The 15,602-nt window shown below is 40.6% G+C and overlaps 4 protein-coding genes across 4 annotated transcripts; 2 read left to right on the top strand and 2 right to left on the bottom strand.

The window, feature by feature from the left end:
• Positions 1-580: 580 nt before the first annotated feature.
• On the top strand, positions 581-1,984 carry LOC106709714. The gene is made up of 3 exons (XM_014501566.2): positions 581-694; positions 1,461-1,615; positions 1,855-1,984. The coding sequence occupies exons 1-3, from the start codon at positions 649-651 to the stop codon at positions 1,909-1,911; spliced, it is 258 nt and encodes an 85-aa protein (XP_014357052.1). The 5' UTR covers positions 581-648; the 3' UTR covers positions 1,912-1,984.
• A 392-nt stretch (positions 1,985-2,376) lies between these two features.
• On the bottom strand, positions 2,377-5,947 carry LOC106709685 (exocyst complex component 1). Its single transcript, XM_045679950.1, is given in 11 exon segments — positions 2,377-2,586; positions 2,662-2,786; positions 2,854-2,965; positions 3,038-3,195; positions 3,268-3,665; positions 3,745-4,079; positions 4,166-4,279; positions 4,366-4,710; positions 4,810-5,007; positions 5,191-5,469; positions 5,618-5,947. Coding segments are annotated over 11 exon segments (2,370 nt in total). The 5' UTR covers positions 5,825-5,947; the 3' UTR covers positions 2,377-2,487.
• Positions 5,948-6,299: 352 nt separating this feature from the next.
• On the top strand, positions 6,300-7,154 carry LOC106709695 (prefoldin subunit 2). The gene is made up of 2 exons (XM_014501543.2): positions 6,300-6,566; positions 6,638-7,154. The coding sequence occupies exons 1-2, from the start codon at positions 6,430-6,432 to the stop codon at positions 6,924-6,926; spliced, it is 426 nt and encodes a 141-aa protein (XP_014357029.1). The 5' UTR covers positions 6,300-6,429; the 3' UTR covers positions 6,927-7,154.
• A 1,451-nt stretch (positions 7,155-8,605) lies between these two features.
• Positions 8,606-15,117, bottom strand: LOC106709686 (molybdenum cofactor biosynthesis protein 1). Its single transcript, XM_014501535.2, has 11 exons — positions 14,728-15,117; positions 14,506-14,635; positions 14,196-14,363; positions 13,320-13,483; positions 12,801-12,885; positions 12,670-12,733; positions 12,412-12,550; positions 11,898-12,008; positions 11,119-11,239; positions 10,741-10,830; positions 8,606-10,139 (listed from the first exon to the last, which is right to left on the bottom strand). Exons 1-11 carry the CDS (start codon positions 14,842-14,844, stop codon positions 9,442-9,444), a joined length of 1,887 nt encoding a protein of 628 aa, XP_014357021.2. The 5' UTR covers positions 14,845-15,117; the 3' UTR covers positions 8,606-9,441.
• Between the last annotated feature and the right edge of the window lie 485 nt (positions 15,118-15,602).

Here is a 15,602-nt window from a genome sequence, read left to right as displayed (position 1 = left end):
GACTGCGAAACTGAACGTCGTCTAGCATCTAGCAAGCATTTTGATCTGAGTTTATATTGAAATTCATCAATTTCTTTTTCTTGTTATCCTAATATCTACGTTCTATCTTTTATATCTTGCGAAATTAAAAAAAAATAATTAATTCCCTATGTGTCCTTCTAGACTATGTAATACATCTAACATCCATCCATCCATCCAGTTAAGTAACCATCATAATGTTGTGATATGGAAGAGCGGGACTTCCTATCACAAGCATGTAAGTGTCTACCGGATACTTAAATGGAAGTCCCTAAACTATCTTAACCTTATACAATATGTTGTTACTTGTTAGGCCAATAAATCCGATAATTTTCATTTCCGCAACTTAGCGAGGGTTTCTATTTTCTGGTTAATCTATAATCTTAGAATGGTTCTCAAAATCGATTTTTCTTTCGATTTAATAAAATTTATTCGAATTTGAATAGTCAAAAATTAATTTTGTAAACTCTGTCGTACGTTTTATGAGTTTTGTCTGTGGTAGTCTGTGGTTAATCGATTTTGCATTTGACATATGACAATCGTCATTCGTTTTGGACGTTTTGGATTTTCCGCGAGTTGTAATTATTCCTTTTCCAAGAGACATTTAAAAAAATAGTATTTGTTCCCAAAATGTTTATCACAAGACCTGTAGTATCCCGACTTTTCCAGCAAACAGGTAAATATTGTAGATTTTACGTTGAGATTTCGGAAAAGTATAAATTCTACTTACCGATAATTAACTAATTTTATTTATTATACAAAAGAGATATTTGCAACGAATCTATTTTTTCATATATTTTAAATATGTATTCTATCTTTAGCTTTGTTCGTAGGAGTTAGGACTTAAATGAGTATATATCTTATTACATAACTACAAAAATACTAACCTAAAATTCTAATCACCAAAGGCAATCTTTCGGCCCTTCATACGTCGTGCTTACCAAAATGCATATTCAAATATTTTGGTAGTGTTACATAAGTAAAGAAACGTGCTCTGTTTATCTGCAATAGAGTAATATTGTGTTTAATACAAAAACAAGAAAAAAAAAAACTGAAGTTAAATGATCAATGGAAAAAGACTGCGACAAAGTGCAGAATAATCATAAGTTTAATGTTATTGTCAATTTTTTATTCAGTTTTCATGACTGTTTAACATTTTGTTCTCACTAATATGATTTAATAAAACTCAAGAAAAACAATCATTTATATTAGTTACCATATTGGCTGATGTAATTAAATTTTTCCGATTATTATTGTGTTTATTACATGTTCTTACATATTTTTGTGTTTTTCTTACTATTTCAATGAAATGACATTTGCTGCGTTCAATGCAGTTAATTTATAAATTTATATAACAGCATACTTATGTGTCAAAATATAGTTTTTATGGGGATAGTTTGGTTCAAACTAAGTTTGAGATTAATTTAATTGTTTATGTGTAGTCCGCCGCTACCATGCCGGCGAGTTCAAGCCGCCCAGCATGGACGAGCTGCCGGTGCCCAATGGCTCATGGCAGGCCCGCCATGATGCCAAACAGAGACATTACAATTCAGTGCTTGCCTTCGGGATTGCCTTTACTGCTTTCAGTCTTGTAGTGGTATGTACTCATATATTTGATTTTTTTTAAACAAAAAATGTGACTACATGTCAGATATCTTTGATTTAGACAGTTCTTTATAATAAATCTTTTATTTTTAATTTGTTCATACTATTTTGGGAGTGTTTAACTAATTTTATATTATTCATTCATACTTCAAAGTTGTCACTTTATTCTTAAACTTAGAAAATGAACCATATTTGTAAGCAATTAACTTTTTTTTTTAATTTTTTTTACAGGCTAAGACATCTGGATTGGTGTACCTCAACTACTCTCCCCCCAAGTCCCTGGATTAAATGATGTTTTGTTAATAATGTGATCTATGTATGGAAAATCATTTAGTTCAAATAAATAGTGTTTAAAAAATCATTTTAAGTTTATTTATATCATTGTTTTATTACCTAATACCCTGTTATTACTCTTTGGTATTTTTAAGTTTTTTTTTCTAGTCATGGCGGCTATAACCAATTAAATAAAAACAATAAAAATATAGAAAACTTTTTTAATCTTTGATAACATATTAAAATTAAAATATAATTAACTTAAATCGAAAATTAAGATAAATAAATATTTATGATAACTGCTTAAAATTATTTACAATTATATAACACTAGCTGTCGGCTACGACTGCGCTGCCGGAATTAAAAAAAGTATAATAAGTAGCCTATGTGTTTTTTCAGATTATGTTCTACATCTGTGTCAAGTTTCATCAAGATCTGTTGAGGCGTTCCAGAGATACCTTCAAACATCCATCTATCCATCCATCAAAAGTCTAAACTTTCGCATTTATAATATTAGTAACATTACACAATCTTCACATGTAACATGTTAAATGACACTTTTATGTGTTAATTGAGTCGGCATCAAATGTGTTAATGTTCTCTCGCGATATCTGAGAAAGCGTCCAGGATGTCCTGCGTGCTGAGCGGCAGCGTCAGCCCAGCTCCAGGGTAGCATGCCGCGATGCGCGCCTGAATATTACAAATTATTAATTTACTCTATTCAAAAGTGATTTCGCATGACTTACTGTAACATAATGCGGGTACCTGCAGTGCGACATGCTGTGCTATGAACTCCTCCTGCATGGCGCGCCACACGACCTGCAGCAGCCCGCCCTCCTCGCTCACGTGCTTCTCCACCGTGCGGTACAGCCGGTGTAGCGACTTGCGCACTGCACACACACAATGCCATGTAGATGACAGCACAGTGTCGCCACTAGCCACCGGGGCGGGGCCTACCTTCGTGGGCGGGGTACATCGCCAGCAGGCGACGCAGCTCGTGCTTGCTGAAGGCAGCGCGGTAGCACACCTCGTCCTCGCGCACACCAGACGCCACCGCCTCCGCCACGCCCTAAATATACCACAAACCAACAACTATACTTCAATTTAACAAAAATGTAACACTGTGTCGGGGAAGACTGACCTCAAAGAACTGAGCGAGCTTATCGAGCGGCCGGCCGAAGTACTGAGTAACATATGTCCGCAGCGCGTCCGCGTAGCGCGACTTGCACTCCCGCCGCAGCGAGTCCAGCGCCGGCGCGCGCAGAGACGATATCACAGCATGCAGGCGGTGATAGTTCTCTATGACATTCAACGTGACAACGCAAACAATGTCTGCTACAAAACAAATCACATCAGAAAAATTAAAATTACCCATATGCACGACGGCGCGCGGTGTCCTGGGGTGGTCGGCGCGTTGTATGGTCCGCACCATGGCACCGCCCAGCGTCAGGTACCAGCGCTCGAGGTCAGCACGACGGCCGCCGCGCGCGAAGATCGCCTCGCACACGGCCGCCATGGCCTCCAGCTCGTGCACGAATGACAGCACGCCGCAGCGAGGTCGCCGCGCCGCCTGCTTCACCGCGTCACCCAGCGCCGCCAGCCGCTCCGCCACTGCGCGGTCCGCGCCCCGCTTCGCCGCCACCGCCACCGCCGCCAGCGCCGCCCGCCACCACCGCCCCTCCTCGCCCCCGCCCCCGCCCCCACCACCGCCCGCCCCGCCCTCGCCCAGCACGCGCCGCCCCGCACACGCCAGCGCACGCATCGCCCCGCTGCAGTAACATGTGCCAGTGGAGTACTTGTTACACACGGCGACACAGACTGACTGGTCTATAACACGGAGTATCTCACTATGGCTCGCTGCGCTCGAGATGGCCCACGAGGCCGACGAGCTCCGTCTCCAGTGTGGGGAACAGCTCGCCCATGAAGCGGCGAGTCTCCCCCGTCCCCGCCCCCGCGCCGCGCCGCCCCGCCTCCCCGCGCTCCCCGCCCTCGCTCTTCTCGCTGCGCTCACCGTCGCTGCTCTCGCTCTGACAATTATTAGTGTCGAATGACATTTAATTTGTCTAGGTCATAACTATATTTAAACAGCGACAACGTCGTACCTTGACGTCAACGTCGAGATAAAAGAACTGAGTACAGAAGTCTTGTTCCGCGTTGCACAGCTCCTCCACCAAGTTCAGAACCTGCAACAGTACAACACGAGGATTAATGAATTATTAAAGTAGATCCTTCAAAGACCCCTCGAAGATCAAATCGATTGTGATCTGACCTCGTCGAGTATGTCAGCACGCTCCGGGGGTGCTGCGGCGAGTGCATTGCGCGCGTTGTCGCACGCAACACGCACGGCGCGCTCGTGCACGCGCGCCCACGTGCCCACGTACACCTGCACAACACTAATATATACTCAAATCCAAGGAGGTACAATGAAATCTCACAATTGTTTAGAATATTTTAATGAGAACATGTAACCTTAACAAGTCCATCGTATGCCTTTTCGTCCATGTCCTTGAGCCATCGCATGAAGGGTGCGTAGGGCAGCAGGTCGGCGTGGTGCGCCCGGTGTGCTGCGGACGCGGGCTCCTGCGCCGCGTTGCCGAGGTGAATGAGGGCGTTGTTGAGATGGCGAGCCAGCGCGGCCGCCAACTGATCGCGCGCTCTGCCTAACCGCCGCAGCCGGTCCCGCACCGCGCCCAACCGGCGCATCGCCGCCTCGCTTGCACCACTGACGCCCTCCGGCCCGCCCCGGAGTGCAGTGCGGAGCGCCTCCGCCGATTCTAGAGCCCGAGCTCGACCCTCAGGCGTTGCTAGAGATATCTATAATTTTTATAGCTTATTTCAGTGGTCAAAAAAGCTAAAAATGGTATTCACCCAGCTAGTTTAACGACATTGTAGATAATTCCAAACAATACCCACCTCAGAGAGTGAATCGAGGTCTTTGAGCGGCGGTGCGTCCAGCCAGAGGTAAATCTGCTGCAGATGTGCGAGCAGCGCGCGCGAGGCGGCGTCGGCGCGTGCTGCGTCCGTGCGCGCCGCCGGCCCGCGCGCCGCACGCGCCGCCGCCTCATACTTTGATAATCGCGTGCCCAGCTGTGTACCCGCCTCCCCACCCGCCTACATAACAAATGTTATTTTTGCTATTTTAATATGGTAGAGTTGCATTCATTGTAAATTTCTAGTATTTACTTCTTGTAAGTGTAGATAGATTTCTTTCAATTGTTTTATTGTGATAATAAAAACCATCTATAACCTATTCAACAGTGACACTAAAGGCCTTATTAACTTATTCCACCAAACCTCAAGTCGCTCAGCAAGTCTTGCACCACCCCCTTCAGTGGCGGCGGCTAGCATGCCGGCCACGTTAAGTGCGTCCAGGCGCGCCAAGCGCTCACCCAACCGCCGCACCCACTGCTCCGCATCCGCCTCCTCTGCCTCCTCATCGTCCAGCAGCGCAGCCAGAGCTGCCTCACCTAGTGGGGCATTGTTTAACGCCCGGGCCAGCGAGCGACGTGCATTCTCGTCGGTGCACCGCCATGTCATTGTCTCTGTACCCACCTCTATGCTTAATGTGCCATCCTGGAAATCGGTAAGACAAAATACATGTCTTTTTAATAAAATCCAAACAAAACGCCAAATGTGTCGGTAGTCAGAGACTGTATACTTAAAGGAATTAGTTCGAATTTCAACGATAAACATTTTTAATGTGTATTTAGCCATGACTCACGGGCAAATCAGCAATCAAGCGTACGGAGTTCAGCGGCCAAGATTTAAGTTGTGCACCACCTTCGCTGAGCTGCAGGGTGCCCTCATCGCCTCCCTTGCCCGTGAGCACGCAAAGCCGCTGCCGCCGTTCCTCGGCACCCACCACATCCGCCCCGCAGACCTCCCTACTCTCCCACTCACGAAACAATCCCGGTTCTTCCAACTTCATCGTTTTTAAAAGTCAATTTTCACTGTTATCTAAAAGTTTTGTATATATTGGTGTGTTAAACAAGAAAACAACTTCAAAAACAGAATAATTACATGTAAGAGTAAACAAACAAAACTTTCCAAAAATTTGGAGCTGTCAATGTCAATTGTCAAGTTTGACAGAAATCATAGACTAACCATTTATAGAATTCATTTTGTCAGTTTTAAAGAGTTCCGCAAAAATTAAACCTTGGGTCTAAGGTTTAAGTGTAAATGTATTAGATACGGAGTTATAAATATTGTTTAAAGACTACTTTGTTTAAAACAATGATTATTAAATTCCTTTGGACATTCTTTGTCCCATGAACCCGGAATCTTTATTCTATCCATATTTGCTCTTTATCCTACCTAATCTTCTTTGTCTTTGAATAATTGACAAGATTTTCACCTGTGGAGTTTTTGTTTTATAATTTTATTAATTTCGCTGTAACTGTGTTTTAAATTGTCTCATTGATTCACAAAATAGTTTAATTTTTCCATAGTGGTTTGTTTTGTTTCTGAAATTGTTGATTTCACTAAGCATTACATTTTAACCTATAAATCTCGTAGGATATAAATAAAACTAAAATGGCAAAAAGTAATATTAATAAAGGCAAAGGAAAAAATGCCGATGAAATTTTCAATGCTTTCCAAACTTTGCGCAACGAACAAAGACAATTAGCAAATAAAATTACTGAATTAGAGATGGATCTGAACGAGCACAAGTAAGTGAAGCTTATCCATTAAACTTTCATATAGGACCTGATAATTTTTTAATAAATATTTTTTTTAACAGGATTGTTATAGAGACATTACAAGGGGTTGATAAGTCGCGAAAATGTTTCCGTATGGCGGGTGGAGTGCTGATTGAGAAAACCGTGGGCGATGTATTGCCTGTACTCGAATACAATAGAGAGCGTTTGCCGCAAGCGATCGAGGCTTTGAACGAGCAATTGGCGCGTAAAGGAAAAGAAATTAACGAATACATCGAGACTCACGACATCCGAGTACACCGAGGCCATCGGGCGCCCGAGACCGCACCAGAACAAGCTACCAAATCTAATGTTCTTGTTGCTAGTGAATGACCGCCTTAGCTTTCTAATTACTGAATATCTCGTTAATCATAGCTTTTATATAGTTGTGAATCAACTGTTTAAACAATGCCTTTAATTATTTATTGTAGCCGTGAGGCATACAAGTTACTAGACCTCTGATGAACATCAAAATCAAACTGTTTTCTACATATCAACGCTGGAAAGCATAAACGCTGTAACCCTTGAAATCGCGAATATGTTTTTCACACGTTAATAATTTCAACCATTATCAAACGATAATGATTTTATTATAGGTTAGCACAAACTACACAACATTGCTAAATACCGCATGCTTGTAGGCGTATCAGCTCACGAGTTATGATTTTTTGGCTCTCCTGTAAAGTTCATACTTTCGGGGTTACAGCGTTTACGCTTTCCAGCGTCGATATATAATGTATTGTGATGTAAATAATATTATTTTCGAGAACAGATTTCTTTGTGTAACGGGTAATCTTTGTAAGTGACTCGTTCAACAATTTCAAAGGTGACAAATTAATAAAAACATCCTCTAACCTCACTACAAACTGAAATTTAATTTTCTGTTTAATTAATTAATATTATAATTTTCTAATTTAATTAATGATTTTTGTAATGCTCTGCAGTTTTACACATGTAAATTTAAAACTTTTTGTCTTTTTGAGTTGAAATTAACAGTCTAGTCCCAGTTTATGTTAAATTGACCATAAATTATATAAAAATATGTCATATTAAAAGACAAAAAAAAATGTAGATGATAAAATTTTATGTTTGAAATGTAATGTAAAATATTAACAATTGAACTAATTTTATTTTTATATATCAATTTTAATTATAAAACAATATAAAAATTAATTAAAGTAATTCACTTTTGATGCTTTCTTCCTTTTGTTTGAGAATTATTCTTTCCAAAAATTGCTTTAGTGAATATGTGAAGAAATAAAAAAATTACAATTTTAACTTTTTTTTATTTAGCAAAATACAAAATTCATGTTCCCATAAAAATATACCATTATAAAGAAATAATTATTTTAAGCATACATTATGACCATAAAATACTTTTAAAGCTAAATAACGAAATATTTCTCTTCTACGGCAATATTCTATATGGCACTTATAATTTGGAATGTATGGATGTATGTATTTATGAACACATTTAATGTCACTAACTTATCCATTGACATTAAAGTTGTAGCACCGATCATGGGTTTCTGAGACCAAAAAAAAAAACAGAGACTATATTCTCAGAAACCCCACGGTGAATGTGTTAAGTTATTTAAAAATATCCTCAAGAAGCCTATAGGATTTAGTTTCAATTTGCTACTAATATGGTCACAATATATGCTTGCGATCTAAAAAATATGTTAGCACCATAACCAGGCTTATGGTACAATAAGATATGGTTTAAAATTTTAATCGTAACATTATTATATTTTAACTTAGTTACAACAAATATGTAAAAAAAGCTATAAAAAATAACAAAAAACTACAACATTCCAATGTATAAAAAAATTTAAAATTTATCAAAAGAAAAAAAAACATTTCAAATTTTTTTTTATTTTAAAAATAAATCTTTTAAATTTGGTCCACAAATTACGTAAATTAAATTCGAGTTATTTTGGAAAAAAATATAAGCCATAATTTTAATAAAAACTAGCTGAATATAAAATAGCTACGCTTAGCATAAAGAAAAATAAAAAAAAACAAAATAATATCAAAGCATAGTCCAAATAATGAAAACTATTCAATCGAAATAGGTATTTATATTTTTTAACTTACTATCAAAATAGATTCTTATTTCCAGTCTTTTCTTATTTCCTGGTGATTCCAATATTTTCTCTTACCACAGACTAGACACATCCAATAAAAAAGTAGTAAATAAGGTATTAAAACAAACATTCTGGCTCTGTATAATAAAAGCACATTTAGATAATAAAAATAATGTTAAAGATTAAGCTTATCCAAAACCACATATTAAATATTTGCATTAATTATCTGAAATTATGTGCTATTTTACCACAACCTATAAAAATTACAACAAATAACAATAGACGGAATATGCACAACTTTTTTATTTTATTTGCTGCTACTTAGTAGTGAGGAATGATAATGATAATTGTTCAAACAACTATATGGAGTTCATATTATAAAGATAGTTTGCTAATCACAAGGCACTACGTAGTAATTCTTGTCCGTAAGTGTCAATTGGATGCTAGGACAGAGGATACAACTGTTCAAACAAGGTAATATGAAACTTGCTATATGTTATATCTAATTATATAATATGTAACTAGTACTGGAAATATGTAACATCGTGAGCACCAACAGCTGCCAAAACTGGCAAATTTACAGCACAAAAAATCACAACTTGTATAGATCTTACACTTAAAAAAAAAAAAAAAAGTATTCTTCACACATATGTAACAATCCTTTACAAAAATATTAATAAATCTATTTGCAAACATATTTGGCCAAACTCCGAAGACCCTGGAAAGAAACGAATCTAAGAAGGATTTGAGCTGCTCCGTCGCTAGAAGTGCATAACGTCAGTGGGCGCGTACGTCTCGTTGGGCTTTATGGGCGAGGTGTCGTGGGCGCGCACGGCGGGGGCGGGCTCCTGCGCCGGCGGGCCGCCGAAGTCGTGGGCGCCGCCCGACTTGCTGAGGACGCGCAGCTCCGTGATGACCATGTGCCGGTCCACGGACTTGCACATGTCGTAGAGCGCGAGCGCGGCCAGCGCGGCGCCCGTCAGCGCCTCCATCTCGACGCCGGTGCGCGCGGTGGCGGCGGCCGCGCACGTTACGCGCACCAGGCCGCCGTGCGCGCACTCGCCGCGCGGCAGCGTGATGCGCACGCGCGCGTAGTCCAGCGCCAGCGGGTGGCACATGGGGATGAGTTCGGCCGTGCGCTTGGCGGCCAGCGCGCCCGCCACCTGCGCCACCGTGAGCGCGTCGCCCTTGGGCAGGCTGGCGTCGCGCAGCAGCCGCAGCAGACGCGCCGACACCCGCACCAGGCACTCGGCCTCGGCGGCGCGCGCCGTGACGCGCTTGCCGCCCACGTCCACCATGCGCGCGCGCCCCTCGCCGTCCAGGTGCGAGAGCGTGGGGGGCGCGGTGCAGTAGGCGCGCGCGGCGATGGGCGCGGCGAGGGGCGCGGGCATGGCGAGGCGGTGGGCGAGCACGTGTGGGCGCGCACGCGGGCGTGGGCGTGGGCGCGGCAGACGGCGCGCTGTAACGTTCCACATCTAAGAGGCGCTGCGCCGTCGCCGCTCGCGGGCCCACTAGCCTCCTATCAGTATCATTGGACGGTTCTCCATACGCGCGAGATTCTGCATGCCTACAAAATATTACAAGGTGGAGGCTCCGTAGGGAAGCGTCGCAACGAGTAGGCTGCCGGTCGATAATCGCAAATTTTACTTTATACGAACTATGAATGCACCCGGGGAAAAATGACAAAACGAGTGTTGTCGCAAGTGGTGAAGGACTGTACCGTGATAAATTTGCAAAGTGTCATGAAACCGAGTGGTAAGAAGTACACAAACTAATGTCTACGTGAAACTGTAGTGGGATGGCGAGTATGGCGATGTATAAAATACAAATTTAATACAATATTAATTTTCACACGTTTTATTGAAAATGGAGAGTTAGTAATGAGTGAATAATTTAATGGAATAAATAATAGAGTTTCGTGGATTAGAGTAGTACTTAATTCAAAGAAAGTCATACTCTAAATCCCTAAGTTTTTTAATTATATTGTACAAAGCATTATTTAAGGCATATTTATAATATTATTGAGCATTTACAATACAAACAATTCAATCAAATCTTACGAATTAATGAGAAGCGGTAAGCTGGTGCTGTTGATCTCGAATGTAGCATGACCAGCGTGAGAAGGTCCGAGATGGCTCTGAATGTGATTGCTGAAAGGTACCAGTGGAACTAAGCATTGGGCAGGGGTCATATTAAATTGGATTTGCATTTATTGATGGCATGAATCTATTAGCAAATGTGAGTTAGCAGCATTTACATATAAAGAAAAACTAAAGGATATATGGATTTTTTTTTTCTTAGATAATGCAAGCATAATATATTTTTCTATACACATTTACATGTTTTTTTTATATATAGATTTTTTTCACAAATTAGTTTTTTTTAAAATATCAAATGATGCATTGACAATTTTAATTTAGTGTTATGTATAGTTTTACCTGCGTGCTGCGGCTTCTTGTTATGCAGCGCGGTACGGATGAGTGTTTCCAGGTCGGCGTCTGATGCGCCAGCTCGCAGCACATCGCGCAGAGACACCTCCGCCGCTCCGAACAGGCACACCTGACCACACCACAACCCCAAACACACATACAAATATCCTTTGTAACCAAAACCGGCGATAGAGTAGGGCACGGTTGGTCCACCGCCCAGAACACCGGACATACCCCACCAAAATCATGATAGAAAAAAGGGGGCGTCCTAGAAATCACGCCTAGGGTAGCTAAAAACCACTGTTCGTACCACTCCCGAAATGTTTTCGATTTTCAGCTCACTATACGTCACCACTAAGGGGCTCGGAGCCTACCCTAAGGTAGTGGTGACTAGGTCATAGTCAATGCTGGTCAAGTGCAGGTTGACTTCACACATATGTTTGAATTTCTTCAGATTTATACAGGTTGCATTACGTTGGATGGATGTTTTCCTTCACCGTGACGTCTTAGCATAAATGTTCATATAAAAATTAAAAAAAAATTACATGACGGGGATCGAACCTGGACGTTTCTGATTACTGTTCGGTTCAGCGTTCAACAACTGCACCACCGACGCTTTAATTACTAACGTAATATCCGCCATGTACGGAAATTGACGTTTGTCTATTTACTTATTTTTTATTACGATGACTAGAAATAAAATATAAATATATAGCTGTAAAAGGTTCCTATATTAATGGAAAATAAGAATGGATGGAAATTGTAACAATAAAATAATTAAAATGTACCTTGAGATTTCCATCAGCGGTGAGCCGCAGCCGGTTGCAGGAGGAGCAGAAGGGCTGAGTCATGGACGAGATGAACCCTACGCTGCCCGCGTACCCCTCCACCTGCCACACCTACATCACATAGTTATTACTATTAGAGAAACAATCAAATGAAACAAAACAATATGTGTATTAAAGGTGTACATTAGGTTAAAAACGAACAAGCGAATTCGCCGAAAAAGCGCAGCGACTTCTGTCCATAGACATCTGCAATTATAGATACGTTGCCTACCTATAACCGAAGGAGAAGGGACGCAAAGAAAAAGAATATTTGCATCCCATCCCATCCTTTACTTACAAAAAAAAGATTCAGTGGAAGAGGGCTAAAATGAGGTTTCCGGCAAGCACTTTGATCAAACTGTTCCACTTCAGTCGTGGTATTACACCGGGAGAGGTGCATTTGTGTAACATACATTATTGCTGGTGTCTACCAACTTGTATATGTATATGTGAGTGTGTGTATGTGTACGGGTACCGCGGCAGTGTCGCAGGCGCGGGGCAGTGTGGGCGCGAGACGCGGGTAGGCGTGTCTGACGGCCCGCAGCGCTACCTCGTGCGGCACCATATGACTGTCGTCCCAACGGTTGCCGGAGAACGGCATGAACTCGATAAACCTAACGTCAACATTAAGTTACTGCAAAACGTATTCGACGAAAAGAAACATAAGAAATGTAACTATTTTCGTCCTGACTTGACTACAACCATTTACAAATAAATAAAACATAACACTCACCTAACCTCCACTTCTCTATCACGTGTGAACTCCACAAAATCGCATATCTCATCATCATTGAACCCTGCAAGAGTACATTTGATCAATAACTGTGCCAACTATGTTACCCCAATACAAGCAAGTGAGCAAACCTCGCATGAGCACAGTGTTGACTTTAACAGGCCGGTAGCCGAGCTGCAGAGCCAGGTCTATGCCCGCCAGGACCTTCTTCAGACCCTGAGTTAAATATATCTACATTAGAAGAACACAGAACACACAAACCAAAGAAATGTAATATTATTACTTATAATACAGGGTGTTCGAGAAAGCCGTGTTACAACAAACTCCAATCTTCAAAGTTGTTAAACTCCAAAGACTTGTTCTACAAAAATGTGTACCAATTTATTGTATATTGCGAATATTTGCATGGATGGATAGATGTTTGTTAGAAAGTATCTCCAAAACAGCTCAACAGAACTCAATGAAATTTGGCATAGATGTAGACTGACTTAGTCTGGAAGAATGTGTAGGCTACTAAGGTTTTTTTCTTAATACCGCGAGAACGGAGTTACGGGCGACGGCTAGTCCAATCATCATCTCTTTAGTCTTATCCCACTCACATAGAGTCAATGCACATCTAGTATATAGCTAATAGAATATAATTTGCAAACCGGTCGTCGAGCCATACGCTCGTATTTTTCAGGTTGTAGGGAGTCAAGTGAAACATTGATTGCAGATAAGCCAGCACGTTGATATGCCGGCAGCCTTCTAGTTAACACCAATCCGTTAGTAGTCATTGCTACGGTCCGGATTCCCGGGACACTGCATAGCTGTTCTGGGGTAATAATTTATTCATAAAACATTCTGTAAAATTTAATAGATATACAAATTTGTTTTATATTACATGGTAGCAAACAAGCAAGCGGCCACAAGCGACCGCTGCCCATAGACATCCGCAATTGCAGATGCGTTGCCTACCCCCCAATCAACAAAGGAGGAGACACACAAAAAGAGAATATTTAACCTTCCCATGCATCTCCTCCTCCATCAAATTATCTTCCCTTCCCAGCCTTTCCTTATGAGCAAAGGGTGGAAAGGGAAAGAAGAATAAAATTAGACGAAACACGGAATTGGTTCCACTTCATGCCTGTCTTCTGTGTGGTTGTGGTATTTCAACGGGCGAACCGGCCAATTCGTGCAACAGATGTTGTTGTTGCGAGCGTCTCCCACTGTTATCACACATACAATTCTTATAATCCTCTTATTTTTCTTATCTCTATCTAATATTTGCATAGTCTTTTTTGCATTTTGCACTTGATAACAGCTGATAAGATTAATGATTACTTTGCTGCATTGATAATAATTGAATTAAATTTTTAATAAGATGTTGGCCAAATACCGCTCTTCAACCACTAAGTATAAAAATCTGAAGAATTAGAAATAGTTACGAGAAATTACGTGTTTAATTGAATTGCAATAAAAAATATTGTTAGTGAACAAAACAGTCTCCTTTTAAAATTAAAACATAACTTATTTATGATACATACCAATAATTTCAGCTAAATCAGATCGAAGAGTTGGTTCACCTCCAGTGAGCCGTATCTTATGCACACCAAGAGAAGCAAACACATTCACAAGCCGATACAGCTCTTCTTTTGTCAATAGATCTGGTTTTGGTGTTAAAGGCACACCCTCCGCAGGCATGCAATACTGGCCTGTACCAAGATTTTTTTATCAGCCTAACTATAACTGGCTGATATAAATCAAGAAAATGTTAGGAAGTTACTTTATTAAACATTATAATGCAAAAACTTGTAAATTAAATTTTTTTTTGGAGAAAAGCTTATTGTTACTTACATCTTAAATTACACCTCTCCGTAAGAGATATACGTAGGTAGTCGTGACGCCGGCCTAGAAGATCCTGTAGAGGTGCCGTCGATTTCACCGCCGCTGAGGTCAAATCCATTTTATTTGCAACGTTGGCGATCTGTAATTACATACGGCATAAACAAACATGGCTGAGTGCATCTAATAGATCTAATACAATCAAATATATTGCCGATATAGTTTTATACTTACATCACTGTAAAACCTCGACTCATTGCCAAAAATGGGCTTCGCTAGACGCAATTTTGCATCAGACTTTAATGCTGTGGCGCGCAGTAAAATTAAAAAGTTGTTCGAGTAACCTTTCATGGTTTTATTTGAGTTTAAATGTAATAGGTATAACTAGTACTTCGATGTACGACTAAACGCGGTTTATTATCAGGAATCGGTATTTACACGTAAAATAAAAAATATAGATCCTAATTAAAAATCTTGCAACGTTTGAACGTTTGTGCTAGTTTATCACAACAAGTTATGTAAAACAAATAGAAAAAAAAATGATAAGAATTACTTGTTCCAATTATCTTATATAAACGAAGTGAACATGAACTACGAAACAGAAGTCAAATGGAGTCAAAGTGTAAACATGGTCAATTTCGTAAACATCCTGCTGTCAAGCTGTCAATGTCAAAATTTATATTATATTTTTTTGGCTGTATTGAAACCGAACAACGGTATCGAATAATTGTAATAAGATACTTTACACATTTATCCCGTAAAAGTATGCGGTGCAACTTTAGAAAAAACACAATAGGAACATCAATTGAAAATCAAATAACTTATCATAAAAATACCAATGATGAAAATCAAACAATGGCAATCTTTGTTGTATCTGTTAACATTATAATATTACCAATTCGCTTGCTACAAGTCTATGACACGGTAATAATAATACCGTGAGTGAGAGAGATACAGTTATACACAATTCCTGTGACGTGACAAAGACAGGGATAACTATCTTCCGTCCCTTTCTGCGTACCAGGGTTTGGGGTTTGTTTGGAACAAAGGTTGTCCCCTACCTCAGATGAAGAATTATATAGATATGGCATGCGCGTTCACCCGTAAGG

Source organism: Papilio machaon, chromosome 11 (assembly GCF_912999745.1).
Source record: "Papilio machaon chromosome 11, ilPapMach1.1, whole genome shotgun sequence".
NCBI lineage: Eukaryota > Metazoa > Arthropoda > Insecta > Lepidoptera > Papilionidae > Papilio > Papilio machaon.
The sequence above is the reverse complement of the archived record's forward strand: the minus strand, read 5'-3'. Positions and strand labels throughout refer to the sequence as shown.